Raw genomic sequence first — 12099 nt, forward strand, 5'->3', positions numbered from 1 at the left:
CCTCTGCCCAGTTTATAATAATAAGTCCATAATAACTCCAATCTTATTTTTCTTGGAAATAAAACTGGCACTTATATATAACTTCTTCCCCCTGAAAATGCTAACTGGATGGGCGGGAGGGAGGGAGATCCTTGTGACACAGACAGACAAAAGATCTCTTTTTGTTTCTGGAATATTCCCCTTACAAGTAGTAAGACCACTAGCATGGTTACTTTTCAGAGACACAAATATAGGGGAGGAGATACAAAAGTACAATTTGTTCTGTGAAGATCAGGAAAGGTGAAAAAGTCTGGTTGGAAACCACAGATGGCAGCAATGAAAAACAAAACAAGCAAGCTGATTACTAAAGACAGCAGAAGAAAACAGTGTGACCGGCGAGCTGCCCAGAACCAGGAAGAGTCCTGGAAATTTGTGTTTGAAGGAAATCCTGATCTGGTTTCTGCCTTCCACGCTTTCCTGTTCGGTACGGCCTCTGTCCTCACCTTTTACCACCCCTCAGAGTCCCTACCCTATTAGAATCAGCTCTGAGCATGGTTTATAGCCACTTTAGCTTAGAACTAATTCTAATTCAGCTCTTAGTCAACAGATAGAAAAACTGAAACCAACAGTTCCCAATCCTTGCTAGTTAAGTATCACAGGTACGTAATAACTGAAATCAGTTTTCCTTTATAATGTATTCCTACTGGAAAACATTTAAACACTTTCACAAACAACCACAACTTTAAATCGGAAACTAACTGTATAGAGGTGACATGTACAAACATTTGCATCCCCTGAGAAACCTAAATGCCTTTCAATGAAAGCAAAAAGGTTAGTAATATATTAAATTTTATTTGATTTAACTCTGATTAATGGAATTATTTCCTAAAGCCTATATAATTAATTATAGCCTGTGCTGTAGCCGTGGATGTATTACACTGGGCCAAATTTATAATGACCCCAAGATATAACCTGGAACTTGCTTTCTTTAAAACAATAAAATACCTGTTATCAGCCTGCCTTCCTGCCATGTGCTTTTCTCTCATAAAAGCAGAGTACAGAGTGTGCAAACTGCATGACCTCCTGAGCAGTGATGTAACATGGCTGCACTTCTGCAAAACTAATTATGGGCAGAGCTTCCGGGAAAGGCTGGTTCTGTAGAGGTCTCCATGAGTTGTGAGAAAAGAGACAAGACACAAGCTAGCAAAGAGCCACTGGCTCTGGATACAGCACATCTTATGCTGAGAAAAATAACAGAAATGGATAGTCACTCAGCTTTTAGCAGAAGAGTAGGAATTAATAAAAAATATATAGGGCTTCAAATTTCAGTTCTTATTTGCAAAACTGATTTAAGGCATTACAGTCTGATATTAGAAATACTAAGTGGTAGATTAAACTCAACAATTCATTACAGGGGTGATCAAGACCCCAAAATGATAAACACAAAAAGCATAATTTCTCAGAGATAAATGGTTAAGGAAAGAATAAAGTTTGGGTAAAAGAACTGATAAGCCAATAATAGAAAGAAAACTTACAACTTGGACTGAGCTAATAATAAGTGACATTTGCTGAATATTTACTTCCCAGTACTTTACATGTTGACTAACTGAATATTCACAGCAGTTCCCACTTTACAGATGAGGAAATGTGAACAGGAAAGAGTCAAGTTAATTGTGCAAGGTTATTACAAAGCGACAGTTAGGACTCAACCCTATTCTATAGGGCACTGAAGACTATGCCTTAACCACCATGTACTACTGCCTCATTCCATCACTGCTCACAGAAAACAACTATCTGTTGTTACAAAGTGAACCCACCCATCTTGAGGAGTTACCACGCATGACAGAGGATGTTCACGTTCTACTGAAGTTGGGGGCAGCCAAGCTGATGCCTGAGGGGTAGTTACTGCACCTTCTAGACTGGATCCTACAGGGGACCGAGCCGAACTCTGTGTCTGAAGGAATATAAAAGTAAGATTACAGGCAAGTGTCTCCACTGATTCATACAATTTCCTACCATATTCCTAAGACTTATATTTTTATCACAACTTGTTTGCACAACAAGAATATCTCTGCACAAAACTCCCCAGTAGTGTGTATTACATACCACCACTAATTACCTATCCCCAGGCCCTTCCTTCATTGACTAAAACCAAATGTGTCTACCCATCTATATCCACTTTAGTTGGAGGGAAAAAACCTGTTTGAACAAAGGGTTTTATTAACTAGTCAGGCACACCTATCCCCAAATCAGGGTGGGATACCAGAGTGGTCCAGAGCTGGGGAAAGTATAAAAACAGGAGACTGGAAAGGAAAGATAATGAAGGGTGGTCACAAAGTCCTGCATCTGAACTGCTAGTCAGACACCCAGCAAAGAATGCAAGCATCAACCCAACACAAAAGTACTTCTCTTCAAGAGGATCCAGATCATGCTGACAAAAATCCCTTTTACAGGGAACAATTAACAAATCAGTGTCGCATGAAATAATTCATGCCCTGGCCAGTGTGGCCCTTTTGGTTGGACTGTTGTCCTGTAGACTGAAAAGTCATGGGTTTGATTCCTGGTGAGGGCACATGCCTAGACTGCAAGTTCTGTCCCTGGCTAGGTGGCGTATGAGTGGCAACTGATCAATGTTTCTCTCCCTCCCTCCCTCCCTCCCCCTCTTTGTAAAATCAATAAGCAAGTCCCTGGGTGAGGATAAAAATAAAAATAAATAATTCATTAAAAGTTACTTACACAAGCAATTTTAAGAAGATGCCATATTTCTTTCTGCCTCTTTCCCTGCATAAACATGACAGCACTGTCAGCTTCTTTGATGTTACTGAGGGCTATTTCCACCTTGGGCAGTAGGTCAATGATCTTCTGCTTACAGCCCAACAACTTGCTGGAGAGATGAAATCAGTGTCAGGCACTTAGACAACCCACAAGAACATACACCATACGCTCAAACCCAGCTGGGGAAATGACCCACACTCAGAGCCAGATCTAATGACTGGTCTCCAAAGCAGTGCACACGAACAGGACACCTACAGGCATACAGCTGTGGTCAAGCTACTCAAGGTTCTGCCAGAACTCTTCCTAGTTCTGTTATGTTTACCAAAAAGGGGTAGTACATTTTGAAAGGAAGATGATAAAAATACTCTGGCTTTTCAATAGGAAATAAAGTAACTTTTTTTTTTTTTCACCTCAGATGACCAAAAAGCTCCTTCAGAACCCGGTCCTGACTCTGCACAGTATGCACAATGGTCTTCACCATCTCCGTGCTGTCACCGTAGGAGTGATCTACAAAAGAACCTCAGTCAGTGGGCATAACCTCTTCTCCACGAACATGTCAGCCTCCAAACAAAAAAGCACTGGAAATCTGAAACTACTTCTTTTAAAAATTGTATTTTATTGATTATGCTATTATATTTGTCCCAATTTTGCCCCTTTGCCCCCCTCCACCCAGCACCCTCACTCCCTCAGGCTATCCCCACACCATTGTTCATGTCCATGGGTCATGTGTATAAGTTCTTTGGCTACTCCATTTCCTATATTGGACTTTACATCCCCATGGCTACTCTGTAAACACCTATTCTTCTTAATCCCCTCACCTCTTCACCCATTCCTCCACAACCCCCTCCCATCTGGCAACCATTGACACACTCTCCGAATCCATGATTCAGCTGCTTCTGTTCTAGTTTGCTTGTTTTTTAGATTCAATTGTTGCTAGATTTGTATTTTTTGCCATTTTATTGTTCATAGTTTTGATCATCTTCTTTTTCTTAAATAAGTCCTTTTAACATTTCATATAATAATGATTTGGTGATGATGAACTCCTCTAGTTTTTTCTTGTCTGGGAAGCTTTATCTGCCCTTTGATTCTAAATGATGGCCTTGCTGGGTAGAGCCATCTTGGCTGTAGGTCCTTGCTTTTCATCACTTTGAATGTTTCTTGCCAATCCCTTCTAGCCTGCAAAGTTTCTTTTGGGAAATCAGCTGACAGTCTTATGGGAGCTCCCCTTCTCTTGCTGCTTTTAAGATTCTTTCACCTGTAAACTTTGGCATTTTAATTATGATGTGTCTTGGAGTGGGCCTCTTTGCATCCATCTTGTTTGGGACTCTCTGTGCTTCCTGGACTATTTCCTTCACCAAATTAGAGAATTCTTCCTTCATTATTTTTTCAAATAGATTTCCAATTTCTTGCTGTTTCTCTTCTCCTGTTGCTTACCCCTAAGATGTGAATGTTAATACACTTGAAGATGTCCCAGAGGCTGCTTACACTATGTTCATTTTGGGGGTTTTTTCTTTCCTTTTAAAATTTTATTTATTTATTTACTTTTAGAGAGGGGAAAGGAGGGAGAGAAACACTGTGTAAGAGATACATCAATCGTTTGCCTCTTGCATGCCCTCAGCGGGGGACCTGGCATGCAACCCAGGCTCATGCCCTGACTGGGAATCAAGCCAGCAACCTTTTTTTGGTTTACAGGCAGGTAGGTGTTCAATCCACTGAGCCACACCAGCCAGGGCTGTTTTTTCTTCTTGTTGTTCTGATTGCTTGTTTTTAGAAACTACTTTTAATTAACGACATCTTCACTTAAAACCTTAAGATTCTATATCTCTAATTATATACCGAAAGTATGTGTTTTTGCATATATTATATATACTGATATTTATCATTGTAACTTCAGAAACCTTAGTTGACTGTTTTGAGAACAGCTTTAGCTATCTTTAACCCATACTAACCTAATCCCCAGACATATATGCACCCTCTTAGCTAAGAAATCAATTGTCCTCAGATGAGTAACATTATTTATTTAGAAACAACAGGACAATTCATCAACCTTTCACTGCCTTAAAGGAGGCCCTTGCTCCAACTACGTTGTTTGGAATTTCATGTTTATCCATCTGTTCACACCCCATAAAATCTTCGAAAAAGCCGATAGACTTAAGCCAAATCTTATACACTAATAAAAGAGCCTGTAGACACTCTGAAAGTGCAGTTTGAGGATAGTATGACATCTTAAAGCAAACTGGTAGCTGACAAATGTCCTCAAATGGATGGTTATGTGGTCACAGTGAGTTCTTCAGTTTTTAGGAAATGTTACCTCAATTAAAAAATAAATAGTATTAATTGTTGTATTTCAGAAAATGGCAAAGTTCTATTTTTATTTTTTAATTAAATGAATTGGGGTGACACTGGTCAAGATGGCCATATAGGTTTCAAGTGTGCATTTCCATGACAAATAATCTAATACTGCATTGTGTGTCCACCACCCAAAGCCAAAAATCATCTTCCATCACCATATATTTGGCTCCCTTTACTCTTTACTACCCCCAACCTCCTTCCCTGTGGTAACTGCCATACTGCTATCAGTGCGTATGAGTTTCAGCTTTATATCCCACATATAAGTGAAACTATATGGTTCTTTACTTTCTCTGACTTTGTTCAGGATAATATTCTCAAGGTCCATCCATGTTGTCACAAATAGCAGTATTTCATCTTCTCGTATGGCTGAGTAGTATTCCATGGTATGTATGTGCCATACCTTCTTTATTCGATTCTCTGTTGAAAACACCTTGGTTGTTTCCATGTCTTGGCCACCATGAACAATGCTGCAATGAACACAGGGGTGCATATATCTTTGTGCATAAATATCTTTGAGTTTTGGGGATAGATAGCCAGAAGAAGGATTGCTGGGTCATATGGTAACTCTATTCATCTTTTGAGGAACCATCATACTGTTTTCCATAGTGGCTGCACCAGTGTATATTCCCACCAGCAGTGAATGAGGGCTCCTTTTTTTCCACAACCTCTCCAACACTTGTTACCTGTCTTGTTGATAATAGCCATTCTAACAGGTATGAAATGGTATCTCACTGTAGCCTTGATTTGCAATTTCCTAATAGTGAAGTTAAACACCTTTTCATCTATCTGTTGGCCTTTTGTATCTCTTAGGAGAGGTGTCTGTTCAGGTCCTCTGCCTATGTCTTCATTGGACTGTTTGGTGTTGAGTTGTAGGAGTTATTTATATATTTTAGATATCAACCCCCTGTCGGAGCTGCTGTTTGCAGTTAACATCTTCCATTCAGTTGGCTGCCTTTTTATTTTGCTGTCAGTTTCTTTTGCTGTGCAGAAGCTTTTGGTTTGATATAGTGCCATTCATTTATTTTTACTTTACTTCCCTTGCCTTTGGGGTCAAATTCATAAAATGTTCTCTATGGCCAAGGTCCATAAGTTTAGTACCTATATTTTCCTTTATGTAATATTATTGTTTCAGATCTTATATTTAGCTCTTTGAATCATTTTCAATTACTTTTTGTCTATGGAGACAACCTGTAATCTAGTTTCATACTTTTGCATGTGGCTTTCCCATTTTCCCAGCACCTCATTTATTGAAGAGGCTTTCTTTTCTCCATTGTGTTTCTGGTAGCTCCTTTCTCAAAAAATATTTGCCCATATACCTGTGGTTTTATTTCTGAGGTCTCAATTCTGTTCCACCAGCCTGTGTATCTGTTCTTCTTCCAATACTATGCTGTTTTAATTATTGTAGCTCTGATGTATACTTTGAAATCAGGTACTGTGAAACATTTGGCTTTGCCCTTTTGTCTCTCAACTGCTTTGGCTATTTGGGGTCTTTTGCAGTTCTATACAAATCTGATGTTTTTTGTTCTATTTATTTAAAAACTGACACTGGAATTTTGATGGGGATTGCATTAAATCGGTATATTGCTTTGGCTAATGGTAATATGGTCATTTTAACTATGTTCATTCTTCCAATTCATGAACAAAGAATATCTTTCCATTTCATTGTGTCTTTTTCTATCTCTTTTAATAATGCTTTATAGCCCTGGCTAGTGTGGCTCAGTGGATTGAGTGCCGGCCTGTGAACCAAAGGGTCGCTGGTTTGATTCTCAATCAAGGCACATATCTGGGTTGCAGGCCAGATCCCCAGTAGGGGTTGTGCGAGAGGCAACCACACACTTATGTTTCTCTCCCTCTCTTTCTCCCTCCCTTCCCCTCTCTCTAAAAATAAAATCTTTCCAAAAAATAATGCTTTGTCATTTTCAGTTTATAGGTCCTTCACATCCTTTGTTAAGCTTATTCCTAGGTATTTTATTCATTTGGTTACAATTACAAAATGAATTTTTTTCCAATTCTTTTTCTGAAGTTTCATCATTAGTATATAGGAAAACAGTGTATTTGTATACATTTTGTATCCTGCAACTTTAGTATATATGTTTATTGTTTCTAAAGTTTTTTTGTGAAGTCTTTAGGGTTTTCTATATATTTCTAGGGTTTTTTAGGGTAATCATGTCATCTGCAGAAAGTGACACTTTTACTTCTCTCTTCCCTATTTGGATGCCTTTTATTTCTTTCTCTTGCCTGACTGCTCTAGCTAGGACTTCCAGAACTATGCTGAGTAAAAGTGGTGGAGTGGGCATCCTTGTCTTGTTCCTGATTTTAGAGGAAAAGCTTTCAGTTTTTCACCATTGAGTATATTGGCTGAAGGTTTGTTATACATGGCCTTTATCATGTTTAGGTCCCTTCCTTCTGTACCCATTTTAATTAGGTGTTTTAATCATAAATGGATGTTGTATCTTTTTAAATGCTTTTTCTGTCTATTGATATGACTTTTAGTTTTTTAATGTGGTGTATTACATTGATTGATTTGCATATGTTGAACCATCCTTGTGCCCCTGGAATGAACTCCATTTGATTATGATGTGTTATTTTTTTAATGTGTTGTTGTATTTGATTTGCTAGTATTTTGTTTAGTATGTGTACATCTGTATTCATCAGAGATATTAATCTGTAGTTCTGTGTGTGTGTGTGTGTGTGTGTGTGTGTGTGTGTGTTATCCTTGCCAGGTTTTGGTTTAGGGTTATGTTGGCCTCATAAAATGTGTTAGGAAATCCTGCCTCTTGTTCAACTTTTCAGAAGAGTTTGAGAAGGATAGGTATCAAGTCTTCTTTAAATGCTTGGTATAATCCACTGATGAAGTCATCTGGTCCTGGACTTTATTTTTTTAATGGGTTTTTGATGGTTTTTTCAATTTCCTCGCTGTTTATCAGTCCATTTAGATCTTCTAGTTCTTCATGATTCAGTCTAGGGAGGTTATATATTTCTAGGAACTTACTCTTTTCTTCTCAGTTATTGAATTTGGTGGCATACAGTGTTTCATAGTATTCTGGTATAATACTCTGTATATCTGTGATGGCTGTGGTAACCTTCATTTCTAATTTTGTTCATTAGAGTCTTTTGTCTTCTTTCCTTAGTGAGTCTAGCCAGGGGTGTGTCTATTTTATTAATCTTTTTAAAGAACCAGCTCTTTGTTGTATTCATTTAGTGTATAGTCTTTTTGTTTTCTATCTCATTCAATTCTCTAATTTTTATTACTTCCTTTCTTCTGCTGACTTTGGATTGCTTTTGTTCTTTTTTCTCTAGTTCTTTAAAATGTAATGTTAGATTATTTACTTAGAATTTCTTGTTTCTTTTCCTTCTTTCCTTCCTTTTTGCTGCAAAAAGCTTTATTGTTTCCATTTGGTCCAAGGAATGGAAGAGGGCTCCTGGGTGGTTAAAAGGATGCCTAGTGGTTTTAGGGAGAGGTTCAAGCAAAAGCCAGACAGCAAGGAAATGCAGAGGGGCCCCTCAAAGGCCTCTGAGTTCCAAAGGCTCCTAAACGCGATTGAAGGTGAGCCTTCCAATGAAATACTCACCCAGCCCAGCCTGCAGATATTAGTCAAGTGGTTACCCATGTCTTATGAGTTTTACCCCTTCACTGAGGAAGTGGTTCTCTGAGGAAGTCACAGGGATGAGTGTCTGTGCCGGCCGAACCCAGGGCATGCAGATTCAAAAGGGCCTGGTTCAGGTTCTTCTCCAAGGCCAAGGTGGCTTCCATGGTGTCCTGAGTTTTACCCCACTCATCTTGAGAAGGATTTAGCACATCCTGGAAGAGAATGTGGCCACCATGCTGGTTTTGCAGATTTAAGAGATGCTTAGTGCCCTTGCACTTCTTCTCAGCCAACTCTCAGAAGAGGCCAATGCCCTGCAGAGCCACATCATCAATGTCAAAATACAAGCCCAGAGAGAGGTAGGTGTAGGAGGCCCACAGATGCAGGTTGGCCAGATGGTTGACAGCAGCCTCCACCTCAGTGGAATACTTCTGACAAATCGGGGAGCTCATGGTTGGTCAGCAATGAGGAGTCAAGGTCAAAAAATGGTGTTGGCTGGTCTCAGGCTGATGATGTCAGGTGGTGATTAGAAAAGAGGTTGGAGGGTGGTCGAAGGCTGAAAAAAGGGGCTTCGCTAAATCTGTTCTGTCCAAACCCTGTTGAAGCAAGAGACAGATCCTGGAGACCACCAACGGCACTCTCTTGTTTCCTGAGGTAGGCCTGTAGTGATATAAACTTTCCTCTTATTATTGCTTTTGCTGCTTCCCAGAAGTTTTGATATGTTGTATTGTTACTCTCATTTGTCTGTATGTCTTTTAAAAATTTTTTTAAAAGATTTTATTTATTTATTTATTTATTTTAGAGAAATGGGGAAGGGAGGGAGAAAGAGAGGGAGTGGAACATCAATGTATGGTTGCCTCTAGCACATCCCATACTGGGGATATGGCCTGCAACCCAGGCATGTGCCCTGACTGGGAATCAAACGGGCGATGCTTTGGTTCACAGGCCTGCGCTCAATCCACTGAGCTACACCAGCCAGGGTCTATATATATCTTTTGATCTCACCTTTTATTTCTTCTTTGACAGTCATTTTTTTAAGTAATATGTTGTTTAATCTCCACATGTTTATAGGTTTCTTTACTTCCTTTTTGCAGTTGATTCATAATTTCAAAGCACTGTGGTCAGAGAATATGCTTGATATGATTTCAGTCTTCCTGAATTTGTTGAGGCTGGTTTTGTGACTCAACATGTGGTTGATCCTTGAGAATATTCCATGTGCACTGAATAGGAGTGTATAATCTGACGTTCTGGGATAAAAGGCTCTGTAGATGCTAATTTCCATTTGGTCTAATGTGCCATTAAGGCCAATATTTCTTTACTGATTTTGTTTGGACGATATATCTAGAGCAATCAATGTAGTATTAAGGTCCCCAACTATGATTGTGTTTTTGTCTGTTTCTCCATTTAGTTCTTTAATTGCTTTACAGATTTCAGTGTTCCCTAGTTGGGTGCATATATATTAAGAAGTGTTCTGTTTCCTGGTTATTTTTATTGCCCTTTTCACTATAAAATGTCCATCTTTGTCTCATTACTTTTGTTATTTTGAGATCTATTTTGTCACATGTAAGTATGGCTATATCTGCTTTTCTGTGGATGTTATTTGCTTGGAGAATCATTTTCCATCCTTTCACTTTCTTTGTTTTTGCAGCTTAGATGTGTCCCCTGAAGGCAGCCTACGATTGGGTTTGGTTTTTTATCTAATTTGCTACGCTGTGTTTCCTTATTGGTGAATTTAGTCCATTTACACGTAAGGTAATTATTGATGTGTGAAGATTTCTTATAACCCTTTTATCTTTTGTTTTCTGGTAGCTCTGTGCCTCCATTGGTTCTATTCCTTTATGTTCTGTCTGTTGTTTTTGTTTGGTGGTATTCCAATCTTCTTTCTTCTATTTCTTTTTTTTTAAACTATGTGTCTGGGGATTTGTTTGTTTGTTTGTTTGTTTTTGCTGTGGATACCATTAGGTTTATGAAAAAGAAAGTTTCATATATACAGTAGTGTTTTTTCATTTGAATGCATCTGATCTCCATCCTTCTTTGCAAATTCAGGCCTTTACTCCCACCCCTTTTATGTTTTCATTGTCACAAATTATCCCTTTTTATGCTGTTTGTTGGTGATCTCACTCATAGTTTCATGACTTTTGCTTTTTGGGTCAGAGAGAATAAGCCCTTGAGTATTTCTTGCAATGGAGGTCTTCTGGTGACAAATTCCCTCAGCTTCTGTATGTCTGGAAAAGTCTTTACTTCTCTTTCACATCTAAAGGATAACTTTGCTGGGTACAGTTTTCTTGGCTGGTGATTTCTCTTTCAGTAGTCTGAATATTTCGTTCCACTCTCTTCTGGCTTGCAGTGTTTCTGCTGAGAAGTCCAATGACAACCTAATGGGCTTTCCTTTATAGGTTACTTTCTTCTTTTCCCTGGCTGCCTTGAGAATTCTTTCCTTTTTTAAAAGAATTATTTATTTTTAGAAAGAGAGGGGAAAGGAGGGAGAGATGGAGAGAAACACTGATGTGAAACATCCATCAGTTGCCTCTCTGTGAGCCCAATCAGCGACCAAACACACAACCCAGCCATGTGCCCTGACAGGGAATTGAACCAATGACCTCTCGCTCTATGGGATGATGCCCAACAACTGAGCCACACCAGTCAGGATGAGAATTCTTTCTCTGTCATTAAATTTTGACAGTTTTAATACATTGTGCCTTGGAAAAGACATCTTTGGATTGAGGAAAATAGGTGTTCTGTTTGCTTCTTGGATTCAAGGATCTACTTCTTTCCATAGGTTTGTGAAGTTCTTATTAACTATTTGTTTGAATAGGCTCTCCATTCCCTTATCCCTCTCTTCTTCTTCTGTTATGCCTATTATCCTTATATTGTTCTTTCTGATGAAATCAGATAGTTCTTGTAGAGTACTTTTATTTTTTTTAATGCTCAAGCCTCTCTCTCCTTCCCTCTGCATCATTTCTAGATGTCTGTCTTCGACATCACTATCTTTGTTCCTCCACTTGGTCAGTTCTATTTGCTATGCTCACTGGTTCATTCTTGATCTCTTGTACTGAGTTCTTTATCTCCAGAGTTTCTGTTTGGTTCTTTTTTAAAGTTCCAATCTCTTTGGTAAAGTACTCATTTTGTTCGGTGATTTGTTTTCTGAGCTCATTAAACTGCTCATCTGTATTTCTGCACCTCGTTGAGCATTTTCAGAACTGCAATCTTGACTTTTCTGTCATTTATAGCATATATTTCCATGCCTTTAAGTATGTTTGCTTAGAGTTTCTTGCTGGAGATTCATTTTCTTCCTGAAATGCCTCACTACCTTGTTATTCGTGGTATTTGAAGGTTCCTTCTCTGCCTAAGGATCTATGTATGAGTGGCACATCTCTAGCAGATTAATACAAAAAGGTCTTTCTAC

At 38.8% G+C, this 12099-nt stretch overlaps 1 protein-coding gene and 1 pseudogene across 5 annotated transcripts in view; both read right to left on the bottom strand.

Moving 5' to 3' along the window:
• CHUK (component of inhibitor of nuclear factor kappa B kinase complex) overlaps window positions 1-12099 on the bottom strand; it is a 51462-nt gene that overhangs the window by 2256 nt on the left and 37107 nt on the right. For 2 of the 5 annotated variants that reach the window (XM_028511663.1, XM_036027142.1), the window contains exons 17-19: window positions 3165-3261; window positions 2716-2863; window positions 1797-1933 (exon numbers count right to left, since the gene is read on the bottom strand). In XM_028511663.1, the coding sequence (XP_028367464.1) occupies window positions 1797-1933; window positions 2716-2863; window positions 3165-3261 (382 nt within the window). Of the gene's footprint in view, window positions 1-984; window positions 1221-1796; window positions 1934-2715; window positions 2864-3164; window positions 3262-12099 lie in introns of all 5 variants that reach the window. The other 3 variants (XR_004903470.1, XM_028511664.2, XM_036027143.1) reach the window with 3 other exon arrangements.
• LOC118500889 lies at window positions 8457-9444 on the bottom strand (annotated as a pseudogene).

Source organism: Phyllostomus discolor, chromosome 5 (genome assembly GCF_004126475.2).
Source record: "Phyllostomus discolor isolate MPI-MPIP mPhyDis1 chromosome 5, mPhyDis1.pri.v3, whole genome shotgun sequence".
NCBI classification, from domain to species: Eukaryota; Metazoa; Chordata; class Mammalia; order Chiroptera; family Phyllostomidae; genus Phyllostomus; species Phyllostomus discolor.